Below are 26,807 nucleotides of genomic sequence, written 5' to 3'. Positions count from 1 at the left end.
AGAAGTGGTTCTATATACTGTCCTATTGGTCTCTTCGCTCCCCAAGGCAAAGTGGTCTGATTAGATTTATTTATCTGTCAGTTGAACAAGTTCCTTTTCTTGAGATGTTTGCATCAATATTTCAGGCCTGGTTTTGCTTATCTTCCTTCACTTTCTCCTCCTGATGAGATATGAGTCAGTATAATTTTAAACCTCTGTGATTCTGAATTTTAAGTAGTTTAATAAGCCATCATTTCCTGAATTTACTCAAGCTGCTATAAATTTACCAAATGATGAATACCTTATTATGCCACTCAGCTATTATACAAAAGCTGTGAACGTTTGCTGGTTATATTTTTGAATATCTTTATGGGTTTTGTTAATGCTAAATTCTAGTAGCGCCTTCCTTAAAACCAGGAGACACCTCTGCTACCAGGAGATTAAAAGTAAATTAACAATTAAAAGCCTTTTAGAGAACACAGAGCCTTTTCGTAGGAGTTTCCTACCTTCCCTTGGGTCGCGGTGACTCATTATCAAGGTTCCCAAAGTGCAGTTCATAATAATATATAATATATAAGGCAGTTTTACACAAGAAGTTTTCTCACTTAATTTTGTGCACTTCCCTGGAAGATAGTTGACCTAGAAAATCTTCAAGTTTTCTTCCGACTCTAAGAGTTTGGAATCATTAGCTGACCCGGTGTCACAGAAAATCACATACCTGTGACATGTTCTAAGTAATGGACAACTTGTGTATGCTCAGGTGGGAGTTTTCCTGGGACCTCAGCTCCTAGATCTGCTTAGTAGAAAGAAGGAGGAAGCCAGAAGTACCAGATGGGAACAAGGATGCTCAAGGACCCAGTCAAAGAAGCTGGTGTTGATACAGGCTTCCCAGGATGCACTGTTTAAAGAGTGTGACTGCAGTCAGGTGTGGAGAGGGGAGGGGAGCCCGGCATTACTAACAAGGAAGGCAAAGAATGACATGACCTTGAGCACATATGAGCTTCAAGGCTCACCCTGGTACTCGGGGGATCTTCGAGGAGGAGTGTTTTATCACAGGCTTCTATAGACTGTGGGGCTGATGCGACTCACACATTGGAACTCAAATTAAATTTGGTTTAAAAGCATGGCCAGACTTTGGCCTATTATTGGGGCTTGTAGATCTGTGCATCTGGTATAGGTAGAAATAAGACAGGATTTAACCAAAGGAACTGTCATTAATTGTAAATATCACTTCAGACGTCTATGTGCGTGTGACGGCACATCCAAAAGGAGAGGGTAGTTAGAATATGTTTGTTTGTGCCTGATCGTACTTCCATGTTCAAAAATAATCTATCGTAATTATTAGTTATGCCAATTATCAGGGGTACAGCATGACCAGAGTCTAATAACATCCTTGCAAACTATTCCAAATAAAATTGTTATTCCAACCAAATTCTGTTTGGTTGATGCAGTTCCTCTTGGCCTCTTTACTCACTCTTTAGTCACTCTAGTCTTTTACTTTTTCTTCATTTCTGACTTCAGGGAACTTGTCAGATAAACAGACTCTGAAACCTCTGACAAATTCCTTGAATAAATGTGTTCAGGACCTCACATGGGAGCGAGGGCACCTTGACAGGAAATGGGATGGCGCGATGCAGGTCCAGATGCCATACTAACATCGGGTCCTTGGTGGTCCCCTGTGCTACATCCTTCAGAATGCAGTGGGCAGCTTCTGGAAAGACCTTGGGTTCACGTTTTATCCCTTGAATATCCAGATAAACTAAAGCCACTTAAACAACAGCACAGGTTCGTGATTATAAAACCTCCTGACTCTCTCCATCCCTGTATACAAATATGCTGTCAAGGGAAAGGAAAGAGAGTGGAAGCCGCATGGATCGGTCCACGTTAAAGACCCCAAAGGCCCTGATTTAGAGATGAAGGGACAGAGGAGGGCAAGTAAGAATGGATTACATCAATACCTCTGTCTAGTGTGTTTGTTTATTCTGATCCCACTGAGATCTTGGACATGTAAATGCAGTTCAATCTGTCACTTGAGAAGAGGTATATTTTTAAAGTTCCCAGACTATCATCATCCTTCTCATCATAAATGGCAGAGACATTTAAAGCTGCACACCACTTGAGAGCTTTGGGCTTTAATTGTTAGACTTTGGAAATTATTAGGGTATTTACATAAGGAGAGACAGAGACAGAGAGAGAAATAGAGAGAGTGGGAAAGAGCGGGAGGGAGAGGGGAAGAGAAAATTGGAATATCCAATCAAGGTGAAATGATGTGAAACAGTTGACTTCCATACTTTGTACCATTGTATGGACTGCTATGATTGGCCAAATTATCTAAGCAAATAGAGGCAATTACAATTTTAAAAGTAAAATCAAACAAAAATATTTTTTAACTTTAAGAATTGTCAGTGACATCAAGGATATGTGTTATTAAAACTAAAAATATTCACATAAAAATCAAATACCAGTGGGAATGCATCCCTTCTGAACCCTATTCTTTCAAACTGCATTTCATTAGAAATATCATGGTTATAGGGAAGAGATACTATATCTATGTTATAAGGATTCATTTTCTTTCTTTCTGATAAGAGATAAGATCTCTTATCTTCAAAATCATACTGTACTGAAGATGTTGGTGATTGTATAAAATACTAATAGTATTTGTTATAATTGTTATTTATTGCCATTTTGATTATTATTATATTTAACTTTTGGATTGTCCTAATTTTTAAAAATTATTTTACAAAAGCAAATAAAATCACTGTGTGCTCTCAGAGACTTTATAGTCTGGAAGATAAGAGACACATATATTAGGTGCATAATCTAATTAATATTCTTTCCTTTTAGTTTCAACATGGAGCCCAGCTATGATTTCCTACATATCTATGAAGGAGGGGACTCCAACAGCCCTCTCATTGGAAGTTTCCAGGGCTCTCAAGCCCCAGAAAGAATTGAGAGTAGTGGAAATAGTCTCTTTCTGGCATTTCGAAGTGATGCTTCTGTGGGCTTGTCGGGGTTCGCCATTGAATTTAAAGGTACTGTGACCAGCTTAACTTGTGAGGAAAGTAATTTGTATCGAGATTGCTTTAATCATAAGCATTTATTTATAAAGTCTTGCCTATCTGTTTAATGCATAAAATTCTGACATCTCTCTCAATCGTCTGGGGAACAGGTCGATCTCGCCAGTGGAGAAGAAATTTCCAACACACATTTCTACCTTAGCTGAAAGAAAAGAAAATGGGGGAGGGAGATTTCTTTTTCCAAATTCATAGCCATTTAAAGATAAATTATGATATGTGCAATAAATAATTTGAGTATTTAAGAATTATTTTAATATGTGTTTTACTATCTTAATTTGTTTCTTGAGGATGACTCAATTTAAGTCCATAAATAGCTTAGTTTGGTTTTTGTTTTTGGGTTTTTGTTTTGTTTTGTTTTTTTGGGTTTTTTTGGCTTGCAGGGTCTTAGTTCCCCAACCAAGGAATGAATCCGAGCCCTCAACAGTGAAAGCATGGAGCCCTAACCACTGGACTGCCAAGGAATTCCCGATAAATAGCTTAGTTTTATCTCAGTATTTTTCAAGATGTAAAATATCGATTGCCATTTCCCTGTCCTGACCACCCATGGTGGTTGGTTTGATGGGGAGCAAGCACTGATCCTGGTCAGAGCTTTCTTCTTTGGTCACCTCATGAGTGACTCCCACTTCTTTGGGATCCACCACCCCCTGTCACTAGCATCCAGAGAAAACAATCAGACAGACTCACAAAGGTCACCCCAACCTAAGCATTTTGCTGTTGGGTTCATGAAAATAAATATATATATTTTTCAAATCTGTTTCTCATGTGAACAAGGGAAACACGGGGTATATTACAAAGAATCAGAGAAAAGGATTTATCAAAATATTAATTGACAGTAGTGAGTGCTTTATAAAAAATAATGAAAATGTATACATTTATTTAAACTTTTGAGTTAGTTATTAGTTACTAGAATTATAAAATAAAATATAGGGTATGTTTCATCTATGTTAACCCTTTAATGGACTTGTATTTCTTGATATAGTTTTTAAGTAGGAAATTAATCTACTTCCTCAAAAACGCCAAAATCTACAAATTTACTGATCTTTAGTACAATATACAATTTAAAAAAATTTAAACAATTCAGCACTTGAAGGAGTTGCTGTGCTTTTTGGATGGGATCCATTAATGTTCACAAATAATTAACAGCAGTACTTTTAAGTATTTGCCATATCATTAGACAGTTTCTGTATTAATAGACAACGCCCATTCTGTAATGAGTAAAAAATCACACGTTTCATCTAAATATAAGACTGTAAGGAATGGGAGAGAATATTTGCAAATGATGAGACCAACATGGGGTTAATATCTAAAATATATAAACAGCTCATACAACTCAATACCAAGAAAGCAAACAATGCAATAAAAAATGGACAGAAGACCTAAAGAGACATTTTTGCAAAAAGAAAGACATACAGCTGTCTAACAGGCACACGAGAAGATTTTCAGCATTGTTAGTTGTTAGAGAAATGCAAATCTAAACAACAGTGAGGTATAACGTTACTCTGGTCAGAATGGCTATCATGAAAAAGTCTACAAATAACAAATGTTGGCGAGGGTGTAGAGAAAAGGGAACCCTCCTACACTGTTGGTGGGAATGTAAATTGGTGCAGCCACTATGGAGAACAGTATGGAGGGTCCTCAAAAAGCTAAAACTAGAGTTGCCATATGAGCCAGCAATGGACTACTACTCAACCATAAAAAAGAATTAAATTCTGCCATTTGCAGAAACATGAACAGACCTAGAAAAATTATGCTTAGTGAAATAAGACAGTGAAAGACAGATATTGTATAATATCACTTGTATGTGGAATCTAAAAATAATGCAAATGAATGTATATGCAAAACAAAAACAGACTCACAGACAAACTTACAGAAAACAAACTTATAGTCACCAAAGGGGAGAGGGAAGGGGGGAGGGACAAATTAGGGGTATGGGATTAACAGATACAAACTACTATGTTTAAAATAGATAACAACAAGGATGTTTTCTATAGCACAGGGAATTACAGCCATTATCTTGTAATAACTTATAATGGAGTATAATCTTCAAAAATACTGAATCACTATGCTGTACAACTGAGACTAATATAATATTGTAAATCAATTATACTTCAATGAAAAAAAAGACTGTACATCTGTCATCACCTTGTATTCCCCAGGGCATCCTAGGGAAAGAGAATCTGCAGATGAGTGAATAAATGCAGTAGAACTTGTGTCCCTCATGATAGGGGTACAGGGCTGCCTCTGTGGTCTGGTTCTTTGGGTACCAGCAGAGCCTTCTAAATGGGCGCTAGAGCTCTCATGCTTTAAAAGTTCTCCAGTGGAGCCTGTGAAAAAATAATCATCAGAAAACAAGGAAGGACACAGCAATGATACAGCATCCAGCAAGCACAAGGCCCCATACGGTGAGGGAAGCAGGGAGCGGACCCGGCTCTTGGGCTTGACCAGAAGGAGCCACGGGGCAGTCGTGCCGAGTGACCCCAGGGGCCCGGCGGCTTCGGCGCAGGCGTTCTGGGAGGCGTCCATAAGCAGAACAGACAGGAACCAGGGCAGAGCACACCGCGTAATGAAGTCATCTCACTGGGAAATGTGACAACTTGTAAGCAAAAAGCGTGCCATGAGTTATCACCAAACATCCTGAACTGACAACTGAGTAAATGCAAGTAAAAGCTTCGATGCAGTGCATTTGGAGAAATGAAGAAAAACTGGCCATCAGCGGTCTCAATTTGCAACACAGAGCAGAAAATCGTGGGAGTGGTATTTAACCAAACAGTACACTAAACCGACAGACACTTATAATAACAAAAAGTGATCAAAAAGGCCAACCAGGCAACAGGCATGTATTTTTTTCTCCATCATTTTTTTAAGTTATTTTATTTTTTATTTTTGGCTGCGTTGGGTCTTCGTTGCTGCACGTGGGCTTTCTCTAGTTGTGGCGAGTGGGGGCTACCTTCGTTGCGGTGCGCGGGCTTCTCACTGCGGTGGCTTCTTGTTGCGGAGCATGGGCTCTAGGCGCGCGGGCTTCAGTAGTTGTGGCTCGCGGGCTCAGTAGTTGTGGCGCACGGGCTTATTTGCTCCGCAGCATGTGGGATCTTCCCGGACTAGGGCTCGAACCCGTGTCCCCTGCATTGGCAGGCGAATTCTTAACCTCTGTGCCACCAGGGGAGCCCTTTCTCCATCATTTTATAGGAGAAAAATATATGCCCTAGACCAGTGCTTGTATTTATTAGACACTCAATACATTCTGTTGGATGACAGAGTAAACGGCATCCGATGGAAGGACTGTTCTCGTGCCCACAGTTTTATTTATTCGTCCCTTATTTGCTTAAAATAAACAATCTGTGTTCTCTATGGGATCTAAGGCAGCGTTTAAGAATTATCAGAATGTCCCCTACTCCTTGAAATATCCAAATTGGTTTTCAATAAAGTGATTAGAGAGTGTTGGTCCCAACACAGTACACAACTATTGCTGTGAGTCTCTAACCAGAGCAAAAATAGAGGACCTGGAGGGGTTTCCACAATTTATATATATGATATAATATATTCATGATATATATGATAATTAATATATTATACATGGCATATGATACATATGATGTATGATAATATATAATACATATGATATATTACAGATGGTATATGATGTACGATACACGTGATAGTATAATGTTTATATATTTATGTTGCACTTTAACCAAAGTATGTAAATAAAATATTCTAATAGCTGGTTATAATAATTAGGCCAACAGTTGCCAAAGAGATCTCTGTTTGGCTGATGTTGACACATAGGTCATTAAAAATATAATGAGAGATACTGAATAAATACAGTTAAACAGGCCTCTTCTCCATCCTGCAGGACGTCACAAAGTTTGTGCTTTTCCCTCTTCCACTGTTTGTTATCCATTCCTAAGAGGATGTAGGATGTAGTTTTCAGAGCTCATTGCATCTTTACTCTTTACCGGCTCACCTGCCACAATCTCCCAGGAGCGTCTTCTTCCTAACACTACTGTGTGGATTTACTCATTGGCCATAGGTAGACACTCAGGAAGGGAAAGTGCTTAAAGAGGAACATAATCCACATTAATCACAACCCCCAAAAAGGTAAAATGCTGGCTTCCATTTATACTTCCCAGAGATTTTTTTATGTGTTTGCTTAACCCTGGGGCAAAGATTGTCAAGCCAAATAGAAAGAACTGAAACATATTTATTTTATCCACTCAAGTTATCCTTGAACCTATATTGACATTAATAACCCCATTCATGAATAACACATTCGTGACAAATAGCATTTTCTTAACTTTAGGCCAAAAACATGAAGAAAAACATTTCAGTATAACATCTATATTGATCCCTTGAAGATCTGTAAAATTCAATTCAGAGCCTTCTGACGTTACAAGGGGTTTTGCTGATGGAGTGAAGGACGTTGACAAGCACAAACAGAAAGCAATTCAAATGATGGAATTGCACACAACAGAAGGAGATATAGATACATGATTTAGAGACATTTGGAAGGTCTGCTGAAATATGACATTTACAGTGTTAATGCTACCAGCACATAAGTGGGACTACCCACACAGCTACAGGACTGTGAGAAAGAAAGAAAAGAGCTTTGTATTTATATCTGGGAAAAGAGAGGCTTTTAGCAAATGCCTCCTTTAGTGGACCCCACAGCTGGACAGATCTCTGCAGTGCGTTTTTGTGAAAGTTATTTAACCGCTCTTGAGCTTCAGATTCTCAAAATGTAGAATGGGGCCACAGATCATCCTCACGTTGCAGAGGTGGAGTGAAGATTTGAATGAAAAACATGCAGTGTACGCAGCTCAGCGCCTGATACATAACATGCCCTCAATTCCTTTGAGCAGTTATTAGAATAGAACTGTGTTGAACAATTATTAAATCCCAGACACAGGGCTTGACCCTTATGGATCAGGAAATGTGCTTTCCAGCTAAGTGTGGCTTCACTGACTTAGTGAGAGTGGTGAAAGATCAGAACTTCTTTCCATGGTTATCTCACCAGCATGAGAAATCGCTCTTAATTTACATGAATTAAATCAATTTCCTTTTGAGAAGCCGAATTCTCCCATCTCTTCCTAAAATGTGCTGTGATTTCATGAATTAAGTACAAAAGTCAGGAAATCAACCTCACCAGCAATTCTGTAGTGAATTGTCATTTGAAAAATAAGAAATAATTTTATTGAAAGGAGTTTTTTCTATTTTTCTATGATGATTATTAACTTGAACATTAATTGACAACTTGGTCAATTAGTCAATCAATTTTTTTGAGCATATTTTATATGCTGGACACTGTTCTAGGTACTAAAAATATAAACAACCGACAACAAAAAAATAAAATAAAATTCCTGCCCTCATGGAGTTTACACTCATGTCTTCCACAGAGAAACCACGGGAAGCCTGTTTTGACCCTGGAAACATAATGAATGGGACAAGGATTGGGACGGACTTCAAACTTGGCTCAACCATCACGTACCAGTGTGACTCTGGCTACAAGATCGCTGACCCATCTTCCATCACGTGTGTGATTGGAGCGGATGGAAAACCCGCCTGGAACCGGGTCTTGCCCTCCTGCAATGGTACGTATGGAACCGGTGTTTCCTTCAGGGATAACTTCCCTCTGGAATTTGGACTCTCATTTTGGAGACAGTTTGCACTTCAGTCCTGTATCCCCTCATCACTGGTGGGGAAACCCCGCAGAGCAACGTGGGATAAGAACTTGACCTTCCTTGGTCGTTTAATTTACCCAGTGGATTAGCCATTCTCAGAGCTTTCTGGAAGGGGAGATATTTTTCTCTCACTTAGATCGTTTGGCATTTCTAACTGCTGTTTTTGTGTATGAGAGATGCAAATTACCAGTCTCTAGGTGGCCTCTGTCTCTCTGCTTCTGTCTCTGTCTCTGTCTGTCTCCCTCTTGCTCTCTGTCTTTCTCTATTTCTCTGCCTTTCTGTGTGTGTATGTGTATCTCCCTCTGTCTGTGTCTCTGTCTGTCTCTCTGTCTCTGCCTCTCTCTCTCTACATATATACACATATGTATACATATATTGCATATATAAGGATGTGTCATTTCCCCCCAAATACCAACAGTTTGTAATTCCTCATGTACATTAAATAATAAAAGCACCTATTAGAGGGTAAGGTCAACCTTCAAGAACAGGCAGTGCGATCCTACAGTGACAGAAGTCAGGTTGCAGTTGCCCTTGGGGGGTGTGCTGAGAGGAGGGGTCTGAACACAGACTTCTGGGCCGTCCTCCAGGTTCTGTGTCTGGTGGGTAGCTTCGTGGGACCCTCCACAGACAAAACTCCAGACTGTGTGATACACCTTAAAAAGGAGACAGTAAAATCCTGTGGTTTGTGACAGAAAAATTGACTCCAAGGTTACTTTAGGATGAACTCAAGGACCGGTTTAGTTAGATACACTGAACTAATGAAATAAACATCTTTTCCTTAGGATGGCTCTGATGCTTCTTGTAACTTCCGACCAAAGTGGTGCTTCAGAAAATTAGTACGTGAAAAATCCGAGCAAACAACACAGGCGAACAGACCTGACGCCGTGGGTTGCTCTGGCATGTCTGTGTTTCTGGGTTTGTCTTATGACCCTGAGAGCTTTTCCGTTCAGGAACACAGTCCTCCAGCCCTGTAGTACTCAAGGTTGGCGCAGACAGGGAACTTCACACACGTTTTCAGAGGAAATGAATAAATCAGGGAATAGCCAAAACAATTTCCAGTGAAAATTGAAGTCTTCCTAGTCTTACATATTTTATCCTCTAGCAGTAAACGCAGGGAAATAATTATCGCTGCTTCTCGGATTCCAGGAGGTTCGTGCGAGGGGAGAATGGTGAAGGGCCCACGTGGCTGTGTGGGGCGTCCAGATGATGTCTTTATGTCTGTGTAAACGTTACAGTAAGCTTTGAGTCGGCGGCATCACAGTGCTCCTCTGTGAGGGTCAGAAGAGCGTCCTCGTGCGTTCACTAGAGTCACCTCAAAATGGCATCCTTAAAAGTGCACACTGTATTAAAGTCAAACATACTTTGAACTTACGGGTGATGATGATAAATTCTTTAGCCATAGCCTAAATGAGAAAAATGAGGTCACATTTAGGCAATAGATAAATAATTTAATTTTAAATTAGAGATTTTTTTCCCGTATCTGAAGACCCGTGAACTCAAGCATAGTTTCTGTTAACCAGTCATCACATTTATGTGCATAAAACATACAACACTGATTTTTCCTTAAGTTATTTATTTCAATTTAAATAAAACTAAAAATTCCAAATCATTAAACAGAAATGTCCTCTCCCATAGTTTATTTTGGATATCTCAAGGAGAACAGCACATTTTGTGCTGAATTAATGCCTGTGGATCACTCAGATCACCAGTTAAACTAAGCGAATGTTGCTATATATTAAACATTTTGATAGTTCATATATTAAGGGATGTATTTTGGGCTAGTTTGTTTTAAATTCATGATATAACTTTTCTTTCTATTGCCTACATTTTTTTGTTCATTGAGGTTTCCTATTGAATTAGAACAGAAATGGAAACAGCCTGGAGTCTCTTTCATGGGTCAGAATGCCTTTTATTTACTTATGTTGTTTTTGGTTTACATTCAAATTTGATTGTATTTTGTTGCCTTTATATATGAGACATATACTCCAATTAACCAAATGGATGAGTCAGTTTCTTGTTACCATCTGCAATGAATACTGTTGCAAATCTTTTTTCATTTAGGAAATGATCTGTTTAATACATTAATTACCAAAGAGTAACAGCATATTTATTTTCCTTCTCTTATCACATTAATATAAAAGAATTTCTAACATGAGAAAGACCATGCCTGTTTCTCAGGTTAACACAGTAACATGGACAGAGTAATTGTTAAGAATTAAATGAAAATTCTCTACATATTTTTCTCAATTTCACAAATGTTTGGTTGTGTTTGAAGGATGTTATGCAGTTTGCATGCTTATCTTTAAATCTGGGGAAAAATGTATAAGCATAGCGCAATTTATCAAGGTAGCAGAGGACCTAAAATGCCATGTTTGTTTTCTTTCATTTCATCCTTTTTATTTTTTAGTGTTTTCTATTATCATAAAATAATGATCTTTCATCCTACCCATTAACAAACTAAATTTTTGTAGTTATACTTGAACAAATATATCAGAAGATATAAGATTTCTGTTTGATAAGATTTCTGTTTGATCATTTGGGCATCAAAATATTAGCTCAGTGAAGATTTATTTCCACTTTTCATTTATGCTTGTTGTTTAAACTTTGAAATAGATAAACTTTTTAATAGAAAAGGGATATTTGCAAAATGATGTGCTTAAATTTTATATGTCTAAAAGAAAATAGATTTCCATTCTTCATTTGTACTTATTTTTAAAAATTTGAACTTTTGAGTGTTTAAGAAAAATTATAGTTCTGAAATAACCTGGTTGAAATTATATGGCTGATTTTCTTAAAATTAAGTGATATGTCTAAACTGGTGGAATGAGGCTCCCAGCATTTCACTGAAAACCTTGAGCTTTGAAATTTAACTTACAGAAATTTCCTCTATCTGAAAGTGAAAAAAATTTTTTTCTATTTAAGATTGTAAGAAAAGCCATGGTAAGTGTTTTAAGGTGATAAAATTATTCTGAGTTAAGACATCAGCATGAAGGCTGCTCTTAGCTTAGTTAAGGGAAATCTCTACTAGTTGATCATAAATAGATTATAACTGTCAGGTATTTAAGCTGTCTTCCTTTGACTTTTAGAATATGACTTCAGTTTTCCAGCTGCGTAAAGCTGGACCTGGGAAGTCTCCTGCCAAATCATCAATGAGGTGCTTTGACACTAGCATCAGCATTCTGAGCAGCTTTATTAATCCTGGAGAAAGTCCCATCCATCAATTAGGACTTAACAATGTGCTAATTAACATTCAAAAGATTTGACACGTTATCCCCGATTTCTATCCTTTTTAATGCTTGAAAACTGTCACATTAAGAAGAAGTAAGCTATAGAGATATAAACTTTCTCAATACTGAAAAATAATTCTGAAGTCAGATCCGAGAAGGTGTATCTGGGGTAAGGAGGCATGCAGTCAGGCCACAAAGGGCGCAGCTCAGGTGCAGTCGGCGCCACTTCAGTGGGTAAATAGTGTCCTAAGTAGATGAGCAGGCGTGAACCGCTTTTTAGGTAAAAATATGAGGAACTGAAGTATTCGCAGTTTAATCCCGAAACTGGGATTTAGTTGAAAGTCTATTTTAAGATGTTTAACAATAGTATTTTGAATATCCAGGCTACAGTATTTTTCTATTTTCTCAGCAAGAGCAATGCTGGGGGTAAAAAGATGATCAGAGGGAAAATAAACACACACACACACACACTCGCTCTCTCTCTGAACTGTGCATATAACACCTCGTCAGTGTACCTGCCCTGACTTTGTAGTTTTGGGTTCCTTCAGCTCTCAATGGAACTTATAGGAAGAGACCCCACACCCACTAGTAACTATACATGTCGCTCTCGAGCTGAATCTACGATGAAAACACAACAAGAACTAAAAGTAAACATTACTTTTTTTTAGTCCCATAGTAATATAAAGACAATAGAAAACTGAAATAATCTTTGTATCTCTTAAGTTAATACGATGGTTGATATCAACCAGAAAGTTCTGGTAGGCTTTTGACTTATTGATAAGAATTTTTCTTTATCGGACCTGTTTTTATTATCATGACAACTGTTTTCATTATTATTTTAGCATGTCTGAGAACGTTCTTAAAAATAATATTAGGTCTTCCTCTTAAGTTGAATTACTTTTTTTCTCACCTCGTCAGTCTTTGTTTTTCTTTTTATTTTACTTTTGATAGCAATGTAAAATCAGTTTTTAACTGTGATATTTTGTTAAGTTTTTGAATAATCATGCTCATTTGTTCAGTGCTTTCATTTTTAGGTCACCTGTCACTTGCCATGTGGTTACGCACAGCACGTAATTCTCCGTTGGTCTGTTTCAGCCCCCTGTGGAGGCCAGTACACTGGATCAGAAGGGGTGGTCTTGTCACCCAACTACCCTCACAATTATACAGCTGGTCAGATCTGCCTCTATTCCATAACGGTACCAAAGGAATTTGGTAAGATTTTCTTCTTATTTTTAATTCACTGTCATATCTCTTTCGGTGTTAATATTTCCATCATTTTATAAACAAATATCCCAGCTCTTGGTATAATAAAATAATATAAAAGAAGATGACTTAAAGTAACAGGTTTTCCAAACATGTCTTATACAAGATCCACTACAATTCTTTTATCAGTGTGATATAAAATTCTTCAATTTCCTTCTCGGATTCTGATCCAGAATAATCAGAGAGAATAAATTTGCCTTTGTTCTTATTTTTGTTAGAAAAAAGCATTTCTCCTTTGGTTGTTTAGTGTGTAGAGGAGGATTGCAGCCTCACATGTGAGCCAGGGGAACACTGATCAGCCTGTGGGGTATTGGCACATATATTTGGTTATTGATTATGCTGGAAATCACTGGATCAGTGAACACACCTTTGAGTGACAGGAGATGTAAAAGCAGGCAGAGTCCTATCTGACCCCTCCAAACCTGGCATCCTGGTTTCCCTCCTAAACTTTGCTTCCAACCTGAGCCAGTTTTCTGGGATGGCTTCATTTCTAGAAGATCCTTCTCTGGTGGTTTCCTGGTGGTTTACTCAACACCGGATCCCCACATCTTCCCTCTCACTCTTGGCCAGGAAAATATTTTTGTGTTGGATTCTTTCCTGGAGTCAACCAGGTAGTAGCTTTTATAATTTTATGGAATAGTTCCTTTTTCCCAACAGTAAAATTTAGAGCCCAACATAGTCAAGGTTTTTTTCTATACACTCAAAATAGCAGCCATCCACTCATAGAAATAAAACAGATAACAATTCTAAGGTTAGATTCTGTTTGAGGGAAAACATTTTAAAAATACAATTATATGACAAGAAAGTTAATTTCTGCTTAAGAAACTTGCATATGGGAGACAAATGATTTCTATGAACTTCTGTTGTATTAATCACAGGCTTCTTAAAATCAAATGAAAACCTCCCCCCAAGCACTTATTTCAGCATTTGGTATTTTAGATCACGGGCTCTTCATGAACTGTGCGACGCAACTTGCTTAGTCTCTTAAGCCAAATCGTTTAGCTTCTGCTTTCTGCCAGTTCTCAAGGATGGTTGAGTTTTCAGGCAAGGCTCTCCTTGTATCATCTTGCCATGATAAGAAGAGCATGTGCCTGGGACTTGGAGAGTGATGGATGTGAACACGGAAACCAAGGCAGAAGCAGAGGGACCAGCTTCCCAAAAGGCAGAGAGTGGGTCCACTTTATGAGCAAATGGAAAATACCAATCTCATTTAAAAACTGAAAGACTGGGCTTCAAAAGATTTATTTTGTTATAAAAAATGGACAGTAAAACTTAGAATAAGTCCTAGACTTTCACTCTTTATGCTGGACCAATGCCTCTAAAGTCCCTTATTTAGCCTCAGTTAATACATTTTTTCACCTAAATTCCCAACAACATTCCTCCAATTACTTTCCCATGAATATTCCTTTTATTTTTATTCATGGATACTTGACAAACTATAATTATCACAATAGAATGTAGCAGCCAGAGTTTATGATTTTAGTTTATTATAAAATGTTATTGAGTTGTCACAACACAATTATGACTTCTCAGCAGAAAATAGTTACACTCCTATCCTAAATATTGATAATAATTTCCCAATATGAAAGGTTTAATGGCATAAATTTATCATATTCTATCTGGGCAGAAAACTTTAGTCTGGAATAAAATAGTTATAAAGAATCCTTAATAAAAACCTATACTACCTTATCTATTATTTTTTCCCCCTCTTCCTTACTCTTTTCTGAGAAGTGAATCGATCAATTAACAATTAATTCAATGATTGTGATAAGTGCTAAGATGAGTAAAATACTCTTTGGGTGCCTGAGATGCCCAGCAAATATTATGGGATGGGGTGACTGTCCCTATTGTGGGAAGGGGCTTCTTACACAAATTCCGAATGGAAAGTGTCATGGAAGACAGATCATCAGATATCCTAATTTCCTCCCTATTTTCATCCAAAAGCATCACCAGAGTATCCTTTCTAAAACAAAAATCTGATCATGAAAACACCTTCATAAACGTCTTCACTCACTCCTCTTGCCCCCAGAGCAAAATCCACGCGTTTCCTGGCCTTCAGGGCTCTGAAGTCTCAGGCTGCGTGGCCTTGCTCCCCTGTCCCTCCTCCACCCCCTTTATCCACTGAGTGTTAGCAAAACAGACCTTTCACCTGCCAAATACTGCTCCTTATGTTCGCTTGCTGAAATAACCCCTTGTGTCCCATTCTTACACAAAAAAGGTTTCCTTTCTCATTTGTTAAGGCTGTAGCTGGGATGCTCTCTCCCCCATGAAACATCATTGTCTCCACAGCTCGAAACCACCCCTCCCTCCCTACACCCGCCCACGCCCTTCGCCTGCACTTTCTCATCCCCTGTCTTCCAGCTGCAGGAATAGCCTTCCTTGACCAGCTATGGCCCTTGGCAGACGTCTGCTGGTTTGGACAATTGGGTTGAGAACAGTCATAGGTCAGAACTCAGGCCAAGCAGCTCTTCAGGGAAGACTCTTCCGCCACCCTGAGTTCAGGCCCCTCTTCCTTCCCAACACCCACACTCTGGGCTCTGTATTTGTTGTGGGAACTACCGCAGACCTTAGCATGTGATGTTCCTGGGACAAAGTTTCTATCTTGATCAGCCCTTCATTCTTAGTGTCCACTATAAAGCTTATGCTTTCTAAACATTTCTTGAAAAGAAGGTAGGAATTATGTGTGTGAGATTCACTTTTCTCCTACAAACGACACTCAAGCAAGATGAAGACTGAATGTTGAGGTGGGGGACAGTGAAGGGAAGGCTGTGCACGCAGGAGCCTCCCTCATGGGATCCAGAAGAAAGTTCTGTCCCTCTTTCTAGCGCCTGTGTTCAGAGCACTTCAGCCACTGGGAAATTCACCTTGCTCACATGCTTCCTTTAATTGTGCTTCTCTAGGAAATTATAAAATCTTAAAGTACTATATATATATGCATATATTCTCTTACATATATGTGTAATATATTATACATGCATGTATATGTGCACTGTATGTAATACATATATGTAATAGAATATATGCCACATATATGATATGATATAATGTAATACAATATAAATACACACCAGCTGCTATAGTTAGATTTTCCTCCATTTTGCCAACACATAGATTAATTCTTTCATGTATAACTGATACACACACCTTCATTTCTTGTTCAGAATGATTTAGAATGATTTTAGTTTAAACCTTACACATAGATAATTGTTGATCGTTGCTTGTAAATGGAGACTAAATCACAAGTGTTTCTAAATACTGTAAAGGCTCTGTATATTATCCATTTGAATACAAAAATGATTAAATTTGAAGTAGTAAAATACCTGCGATGTTTTACTTGGAGGAAGTGTGTTCTTGGAATTTACGTAACCTGTAAGATATATAAACTGTAGAGTAAAACAAGTCAGAAATTGCTATAATATGTTGCTGAATCGTGTATAAATTATAGTGAGTTCATATGAATTTGGCACTGTCATAATCATAGGTGAAGAATTTTAAATTCCCCAACTAATTGCATGCTTTAAAAACCAACAGGTATCTTGATTCCATACCTACTGTTCACTGAATAAAATGTCATTAATTACTCTAAAAGAAATAGGACCACCTTATGGCTATTCTTCTACTATCCTAACATAGTATTATAAGAAAAAAACAGCCTTCATTTAATGTTCAAACTGTACATGGAACAGTAATTTTATTCCTTTTATTAAGTACCAAAAGATCAAGAAGCAAAATAAAATTGTTTAAGCAACAGAAAACTTTTAGAAAGCAGAGAAAATAAGCTAATTTTTTTTACAGGATTCTTAGGATCATGATATTTTGGAGGTATCAATAAACAGTATGATCACCATTTTCATTTCTTTCATTTTAAAAAAGCATTTTGTGCCTTCCCACCCCCTCTATTTTCAGTGGTATTTGGGCAGTTTGCCTATTTCCAGACAGCACTGAATGACCTGACAGAACTGTTTGACGGAACGCACCCTCAGGCCAGACTTCTCAGCTCACTCTCTGGGTCTCATTCAGGTAAACTTTCAATGAATTTTGTCTTTAATTCTAGTTACACAGCCAGAGTAATTAATTTTAAACTTGTCTATTTTTATTTTCATTTGTGAAGGAGAAATTTAATCATCTTTGAACTTGCTTGTTTAGTAAAATCTTATTTTCAATGTAAAATTTCAAATGTATTTTTATCCCACATATAAAACCACCTGTCTTTATAATTTTGCTTACTAAGATTGTGGAAAATATAATATCCATCTCAGTGAAAAATAAAAATATCAGAAAAAAGGGGTAATAAACTATCTTGTTATTTTACTTTCTATTCTAAGTGTCGTAATCTTCCTGGAGATAAACACTATTGACATTTTGGTCTGACTTATTCCAAACGTTTAAATGCATACATGTGGAGATGCACCACAGTCACACGTCTATAAAGGTGCAGATGTGTATACACATACATACAGTCACGTGTGCCCCTATATATGCATGAAAACATACATGGGACTTCATAAAACATGGGATATTTTTCACAATTTAATTTTTGTCCCATACATTCATTTAAAATCACATGTAGAGGTCTTTCCCTATCCACAAATGTGAATATACACCAAACACCATTTGCTGAATAGTATTCAGATGGGTTAATGAAGGAGTTTATTTACCCCAACCCCTCATGGATGCCATGGCCCTCGTTCTTACCACTGCTACATTGTCATCATTTACCAACACAACATCAAGCCATACTCCTGCGTCACAGCCTGTGATCAACCAAGGCTAAGATTCCATTATTTCCAGTTTCCCAGTATTACTAACCACAGGTCTTAAGACCTATGTCCTGTTAAGACCAATGTCCAATGATGTAATGTCCAGAAATGCATCAGAAGATACACATTTAAAATACTGATACATCCTGACAAATTCACCTCTGAAAAGCTTAAGCGATTCACACGCCCCTCAGAGTACTCGAGACCATTCCTGCACATTAAGAGCTGAAAAATACATTTCACAGGTTTTTTTTTTTTTTTCTGAGTTCTTTATTTTTTTTAAAATCAGCTTTGGATTCTGAGACATTTTCTTAATTCTGAGTAAAATCCTAGCAAGTAACTGTCAAAGTTGATTCTGAGTCAATGATTCACCCACTTCTCTTTCCCACATTATCAGCTAATTGGCCTATATCAGTGCTTTCTTCAAAAGAAGCATAAAGGAGATCACGATGAAAACAACATTTTAATGGAATGTCAAGGCAAGAACAGAGTTTTTAAATCTTTGTAGAAACAATGTGTTTGGGTTCTACACGCCAAAGCAAAGTTTTATGAAAGTTCAAAAAGTAAAAGTGCAATTCCAAGTTATTGATTACTTTCCCAAACATTGTCCACCACAGGCCGTGCACTGAATGGATCCTGCGTGTTATCTCTGTCTGTTTTTCCCTCCAGGTGAAACATTGCCTTTGGCCACATCCAATCAGATTCTGCTCCGATTCAGCGCGAAGAGTGGGGCACCTGCGCGGGGTTTCCACTTCGTCTATCAAGGTGCGTCTCTGCCACCTTCGCCCGGCTGCACACACTGCTCGTACCACTGGTTTCAGCACCAAAACATCTGAGTTGCACTTTTTCTTAATATTTAAGAATTTGAGGGTATCCGTGTATTTAGAATGAAATTATTTAATAAAAAATTAAAGTTTTTTCTTTTGACAATTAAATGTGATACTTCTAAGACAAAGATACAATAATGCTTCGATTATCTGGCATGATGACGAAACAAATATTGAATAGATTACCTTAGTATAGCGCAACACAATTTGCAAAATGATTTCAAATGTATTATAATATTTCGCCTAACCTAGTTAAAATTAAGTAAAATATTTCATAATAGATTTTAGTAACTGTCTTAATGAAATACACTTAAAACGCACGGTGCAACTTCAAATCTTACTGTAAGAACTAATTGTCAAGGAAATGTAACAAAACCAAACTAAATCCAAAATACCATCCATGTTTCTATCCCTTGAAATACCTATTTTATTTCGCTTGTATTCTATTAACTTTAGGCACTTTCACCCCTTTATAATTATTTTTGAATTTGGAGCTTATTCAGAATGCTTGGGATTGCACAAAGTTTCTGAACAATGCAGTTTTTTTTCTTGTTTCTAGTTCGCCTTCAGTTTGCATATCCATTACATGAATTTGAAAAAACACCCTATGGGCTGTCCATCCACTTTCAGAGGCACAGAGCCTGACTCTGGATCTGACTTGCGATGCCTGTACAGCTGAGATGGGAAAGAGGTTGTCATCTTCAGCAATAAACTAACTAAGAATACTTAGCTTTTCTAGGTCTCAATTTTGCTGGAGGCTGGATAGATTACAGGCCGCTCTTGAACATTTTCTTCAGACGTGGAGGAGAATCACTTTCTGGCAATGGTTTCTTTCCTTTAATAAAGACTCCTCCAGAAAACATGCTTAACAACATCATGTTTTTCATACAATTATACAGAGTAACAATCTGTCATATCATTCATAAATGATTTTTGATAATCGCACACTGTGAAATGTATGGCCTCAAAATATTTCACGATAAAAACCCTTCAGTGTTTGGCAATAAGATGATTTAAGAGTTATGGAAAGAGTGAGAATGATGTTTGATGGGCAGGTAGGAGGAAAAATATCTCTGATCTAGTTTAAGGAGCAATTGCTTGGGTGATGATGCTATTATGTTAAAATGAGTTACATTGTTCTAATTAAACCTTTGTTAAAATATAAATAATTAAACCAGTATTTTTTAAAATGAACTTTATAGGAGAGGGTCCAGTTTAGGCAACTCACCTCTCACCCACTTCTAATTTTCTTTAAATAAATTCTGTGTTACTTTGCAGAAGCAGATTCACAAACCAAAGTAAGTTGGCATGACCTCTAAGGAAACTGGACCGATTGGTTTAAGTACATTTTTTTGTCCTGGAAAAATTCAAGTTCCTGGCATTGTCTGCCTCAATCAGGGACTTCCTTTAATTTTTGATGAAGATTAGAAAATTGATCAGATTATCAAATAAAATATCTGAAGCACATGACCCTATGTCTGTCCTGTTTACACATGTTATCTTCAGAAGTCATGGTTTTTAAAATCATATTTCTTGTTTTAAAGCAATATATTATCATTAAAATGTATAACATACATAAAAGTGAAGAGGAAATCATTTATAGAAGGAATATATTTTCCTTGCACTTAAGAATATGTCTCTAACATACTCAATATTTCTTCTAACTTAAGAATATGTCTCTGACATACTCAAAATTTCTTCTAAAATTCCAATATATCTCCTTACCTTGCTTTGTTCCTACAGTGAGTTTATGCAAACATGGATGTCTTTTTATCAAAGCCAAATCCTTTGGAGCTAAAGAGCTAGGATCATGAATGCAATTTATAAATCACTCAGGAGCACCTGGGAAAGTTTTCAGTACATCTCAAAAGTTAAATTGAACATGGCCTTCTGAAAGATAGTAGTTTAGTGGAAGCCTAGAAATTATTTGAACTCTATTGTGTAAAAACTTTCTGAATAGTGCTTTCACATACCACTTACGACTCCATTCCTCCATAAGTTATTAAAGCTTAAAATTGCACAGGGACTTTCTGACTTGCATGGCTATGGGCTGTGTAACCCTTGTTCACAGACAGTTCTGTCGTAAAGAGCTGTTCAGACTTGGGTGAGGAATGAGTGCAGGTGTCAGGTACAAAAAACCCGTAGTGCGCGACCCAGGCAGCTCCTGCCCTCCGTGTCATCCTGGTGAATAACACGGAGACGGTGGTGGTGAGGATGTAGCTGCCCCTCTGATCTGATGAAGAAATGGAAGTATAGCGGCTTTTTTTTACAAAGCATTGTAACTTTTATGTCTCTGCTGGGTTTTATTTGCTTGTTTGCTTTCCGTGCTGCTTTGGAGTAGAAGGATACATTGAGAAGTGAGGGAGGTAAGAGGGTGCCTGAGGACACATGGGCACCCAAGAAGGCTAATGGGGTGACCCTTCACACCACAGTGCGTCCTCCTGGAGCGAGTCCCTGTAATCATTCTAACAGTCACTTCTGGACACTGTAACATCTCCCTTGAACACTTAGGAGGAGTACAGTGCTTGCCTTTAAACATGAACGTGTTCAGAGTGTTTTAGATTTCCTTTTATGCATCCAGGAGAAACCCCCCCTCCATCCCCACTCGCTAGCACCCTGGAATTCCCTGAATGTCCATGGTGGGGGTTCCCATAGCTGCCCCTCCTCTTCCTAAGCTCTGGGACCAAGAGACTGGCAGAACCTGCGATCAGTAGATGTGGTTCTACAGGTTTTAATGCTCTTTGTCACTCCATAGAAAATATACTACCCCTAATGTCAAGGTCTTCTAGGTCAATGCAAACCTAAAAATCAAATAGTCCTCAGAAACCCGCCGTGTTGGAGACTCACCTACTATTTCTTAGCAAGTTCAGCGCTGTCTCTCCACACCCCCGGTGGGGGTCCCCTTTCCTACACTGCCCAGAAGAGCTGTCTCTAGGATGGTGAATAAAGTCGAGAACGTGAGTTTGGGTTCTCTAGTGGGATGATGACGGTGATTCTATTGCTGCTCACGGCTATTGTGCTCATTGCAGTCTGGCCTACCAACTAGCGGCCGTCAAGCACCACCGCCGTGACACCTGCCAGGGCTGGAGAAAAGCCCAGCATCCTCTTGGTACACGAAACCCGCTCTCATTAAAGTCCCTTTGATTCTATTCTGTGAAGTAGTTATGTTGCACTTAGAGACTTTTTCTGGCCCAAAATACACACCTTTTAATACTAGAATCAACCTTGTTAACACTGGAATCAACACGAGAAACAAGCTATGTGGCCACAGAGGCCAACAAAGGCAGAGCCAGTATTCTTTTCTCCTTTCCTGCTCGCTCTGAGGCACACCCTCATTTATGAAAACTGTCTGCGCCACCCTCTGCCTCTCTTCTCTGTCTGCGCACACGACTGAATGTGTCTGTGTTAAACCTGGTGGTTGACGACGTCTCGTCAGTATACTGCTATTTGCAATTGTCTTACATTTACGCCCGCTCTTTCCACAGATAGTCTATTTTGCTTGTGTGTTTCAGTGTAGAATTCAACCCGCCTTTCAGTTCCCTCAAAATAACTCACTCACACCAAAATTAGTAAGCCGTGCAGGACTTACTGAATATTTCAAAGGGAAAATGAAGCCGTGCTTTTATATCAAACCTCCCCACTGTGCACAACTTACAAATGCCAGCTGGCCACATCTTTGTCTTTCCAGGTCACATTTCTCATCTCCCAGCCTCACCTGACACAGCACCCTGCCTTTAGCCTTCCAGCTGCCAGTCTCCCAGACTCAGCAGCTATCAGGACTGTCCTCTGCCAGGGTTTTCCTAAAATAAACAGATACCAGAAACAGAGCTAGAGAGATGGAAATGCTTTTTCTAAGTTTGGGTAGGAGGAATTTACAGTAAGGTTTTCTTTGCTTGAGGTCCTTCCTAGGCATGCAAATACATGTTTTGGTTGATTTTTCCCCAGGCCTCATGTTTCCTCAGGTGGCGTAAATTATACAGCTTAGTTGGTTTTCCACTTCTAAGAAACTCACATTTTGTTTCAAGAGCTTATAAAATGCATACTTTTTACAAAGAAGATTGAGCATAAAGTTTTGTGCATAATTCAGTGATGTATGCTTGAATTCACCGACTAGTAATGGCTTGTCAAATCAGATTTTTAAACTACAAGAACAGAGTGATTTTCAGAAATAGAACATGTCCCTCTGTCACTAAATGAAATAGGAAAGACTGCTTCACTTGGACAAGTTACTCTTGTCTGCATTCAGGTTTATTTTATTATCGTTGTTCTTTTTCACTCCACCTACTCTAAAAGAGGTGCAGTAAAAGAACTGCATGCACATATCTGTGGCTTAGAGCATTTGTGGTGATGTAAGATTCCATCACATGATGTTCCTCTTTTCCCCATATTCACAATATCGTCCGTTTTCAGTGTCCTGAAAGTCCCAGAGAATATCACCCGGTCTCTGAACCAACACAGTCCTCGGCCTGAGAAGCCGGTCGCTGTGTTCATCACCCTCTGTTCCAGGCTGACCCCGTTCCCTGTCCACTTGGCGCTGGGCTGATTTCAATTGTGCTTCACAGTAGTGTACAGCATTTACTGAAAGATGGAGAATAATGGCTACCGGAATAGAATTTCTCTCTGATGTGGCCCGAAACCTCCAGGTGAGGGCAAGCCCCAGAGGACGGGCTGAAAGGGAGAAGTTCATCAGCATGGATTAACTGCTGGCATTTTCCCCCAGATATTACATGCAGTTTTGATGCCTCTATTTCCTAGGTTTCCTCTGTCCCGCTCTCTCAGATACTTAAAATTGGTTTCTTCGCTTTGTAAACTTCTTCCTCTAAAAGTTGTCCTCCATCATTTCATTCAAATGCAGGTATTATTCATTTATTGTTATTTTCCTTGAAAATAGACAACTCTGAAGTTCATGAAGAAAGGTTTAATAGTGACATGTCTACAGATGACCCTCAGTGGTGTTTCTCCTCATTCGTGATACCCTGGAAAAATGCTATGTGTGAGGCCACTTAGACAAGTGTGGAAACTTGGCCACGAATACAGGGTGCTTCCCAAGTAGTTCAGGACAAATTGAACAGTTAAGATTGGAGATATTTCTCCATATTTGTAAAAAATTCTCAAGAATTGATTGTGGAATATCATTTTATTCATTTGTTTATTTATTTATTTATCGCTCTCATGCTACTGTTCAACTGTAACAAAAAACCCAGACATAAAAATATGGCAAATATAAGTTTTAAGCCATATTTTATTACAATAGAATATTTTATATTCTGCATTGTTTTCAGTTATAGAAAAGAACATTCTGTAGTATCATTAATTTTATTGACTATAGCTATTAGACAGTATACAATTTTATTAACTTTTGCCTTCTGATCAAAAATATTTCAACACTGAATTGAAACATAGTTTCTACAAAACAGTCTTCTGACTTCCATTCTCATAGAATTGCTTCCTGACCAGCAATTTACCCAAATGGTGTCTGTTATTGTTCAGGTTCAATTCAAAACAAGATGCCAGTGTATTAGGGAAAGGATCTTAAAGACAGAAGGATTATTTTTAAATAAAATGGCCCCTTTCGAATGAAGGCACACGAGGATGGAGAGGAACGGGGTCTTGGAGACAATAAACATAAACTGACTTTTAACTCAGGGACAGAAGCCAAAAATGCAGACTCCCAAGTGCACACCTTGTGGCTCTATTTCTCAAAGAGTCCGTTTGGGGTGGCAGACCCCTTTGCCGCTGAAGTATTTTTCAAACTTTATCTCGTGCCTCTTTTTATAAATAGAAAAGTCTCTTACAGCGATAATTCACTGCCTGTCAGTGAATTCTGATCTATAACCTGAGTACACGCCTCACCGGAATGAGGCTTAGCCACCAGGCCCAGCATCAGAGACCACAAGAGCCACACACCGTGGAGAACCCGGGGACAAGAAGAAAGTAGGGGGTGGGGGGTAGTTATAGGATGCAGGCTTGTGCTGGGTGACTTGGGGCGGGACCGCAGGCAGCATGATTTTGCTTTGGATTCAACGCTGTCGGGTTCACTGTGACGATGGGCATCTTTGTTTTTATGTCGGGTGTAGAAGGAACAGAGCAGGGCTGCAACTGTGATTAGTAGAGGTCATGATTCATGTTCGTCTGGAGGGGAATTTCTGTTCTCTTCTGTGGCTTGCGTAGTGTCCCCGATATTGCTTGTGGTCATGAACAGGCAGTGGCCTCAGAGATTGTGTGGTCAACAGGAGGACAGCCAGCTCTCCGGCCGGGCAGCAACCAGCTGTCAGCGTCAGAGCACCTCATTATCTTTCTCACAACCTTCAGGCCAAATGATGTCCCCACCAGCTGGAATCTATTATTAAACTTTGTTCTTTGCTGTATAGTCTCTTCTTTTCATTTCCAAACAGACAGTTATAATATTAGACACGCTGGGGAAGTGTCAGCACTCCCTCCAGCCCCAAACTGCTCTCCCATCCCCACGTCCCACCTCGGAGAATCGCTGGTCCAATGGGAAGACCCCTGGGAATGAGGCCATCGGCTGGGTCTTATTACCAGCTCTCCTCTCAGACCGTGGTGCAAACTCCCATTCCCCTCTGTTCCCTCCCAAGTCTTTCTGTACAGAATGAATTGTTTAATTGTACATTTTCCTGTGGTATGTGGGGTTTTTTAAATAATGGTAACATGAGATTTACCTTCTCAGGTTAAATCCTTTAAATCATTGTTTAAAATGAACGGATTATGTTGTTTAAAATTAGCAGTGCATAATACAGCGCCATTAACTATAGGCACAGCTTTGTATGGCAGATCTTTAGGACTTGGGCGTCTTACATGACAAACTTTATACCTGTTTAACAGCAGCTCCGCACTTGCCGCTCCCCTAGCTCCTGGCAGGCACCGTCTGCTCTCTGCTTCTATAAGTTTGTCTCTCTTAATTGCTTCACGTGCGTGGGACCATGCGGCATTTGTCCTTCTGTGACAGGTTATTCCACTTAGCGTAATGTCCTATGGGTCCATCCATGTTGTTGCAAATGGCAGGATTTCCTTCCTTTCTAAATGGCCGAATAATATTCCATTGTATGTATGATATTATTTATCCATTGGTGGACATGGAGGTTGTTTCCATAGCTAGGCTATGGCAAATAATGCTGTTATGTACATGGTGGTGCAGATATCTCTCCAGGATAGTGATTTCATTTCCTTCAGATAAATACCCAGAAGTGGGATTGCTGGATCATATGGTAGTTCTATTTTTAATTTTGCTATTAAATCACCATGGCCATTTATAAATAATCCTTTATGTAACAACTTTTCTTACTAGAGTCTGAGGTCCTCGAGGATAAGTACAAGTTCTTAGTCATCTCATGATCACTGGCGCAATGATCTGGGTGCTTAATTAATTGTAAATGCATGAATGTCACTCAGTCCTCATAAAGCACTAATTCTCCATATGTCATGTTTTCCTCGTCAGAAATGGGAATACAAGGTGGTCCTCAGGGTTGACATGAAGATGCGTGTAGATGTGAAAGTGCTCCCTAAATCGTCCCCTACAGAGACTGTGAAAGGCATTATTAATTTCCACATTAACATAAATTCTTTCTAGACTCATCTTAAATTCTATTTTCAAGGAAATATCGTGGCTTCACGATGCACATGCAGATGGTTGTGTTGTGTGTCTTGCCTCTAGCTGTTCCTCGGACCAGTGACACCCAGTGCAGCTCTGTCCCCGAGCCCAGATATGGGAGGAGAATTGGTTTGGAGTTTTCAGCAGGCTCCATCGTTCGCTTTGAGTGTAACCCGGGATACCTACTCCAGGGCTCCATGGCCATCCGCTGTCAGTCCGTGCCCAACGCTCTCGCTCAGTGGAATGACACAATCCCAAGCTGCGTAGGTAAGTGTGTGTCCCTAAGGCGGGATAACTTGCACGTGGTCCTCCATCCCGGGTCCACAGCAGCACTAAAGAGCTGCGCTTCAGTCCACATGAACTGACCCATGCTCCAGACCTATTTAA

The 26,807-nt window shown here is 38.9% G+C and overlaps 1 protein-coding gene across 1 annotated transcript in view; it reads left to right on the top strand.

Annotated features, from left to right (window-relative positions):
- CSMD1 (CUB and Sushi multiple domains 1) overlaps positions 1 to 26,807 on the top strand; it is a 1,828,277-nt gene that overhangs the window by 1,598,101 nt on the left and 203,369 nt on the right. The window contains exons 29-34 of the mRNA XM_057537433.1: positions 2,824 to 3,011; positions 8,450 to 8,644; positions 13,057 to 13,173; positions 17,131 to 17,244; positions 18,654 to 18,749; positions 26,484 to 26,687. Of these exons, the coding sequence (XP_057393416.1) occupies positions 2,824 to 3,011; positions 8,450 to 8,644; positions 13,057 to 13,173; positions 17,131 to 17,244; positions 18,654 to 18,749; positions 26,484 to 26,687 (914 nt within the window). The remainder of the gene's footprint in view (positions 1 to 2,823; positions 3,012 to 8,449; positions 8,645 to 13,056; positions 13,174 to 17,130; positions 17,245 to 18,653; positions 18,750 to 26,483; positions 26,688 to 26,807) is intronic.

The sequence above is a fragment of the Balaenoptera acutorostrata genome, chromosome 21, assembly GCF_949987535.1.
Source record: "Balaenoptera acutorostrata chromosome 21, mBalAcu1.1, whole genome shotgun sequence".
Classification (NCBI taxonomy): domain Eukaryota; kingdom Metazoa; phylum Chordata; class Mammalia; order Artiodactyla; family Balaenopteridae; genus Balaenoptera; species Balaenoptera acutorostrata.
Note: the sequence above shows the minus strand (reverse complement) of the source record. Positions and strands in the feature narration are given on the sequence as shown.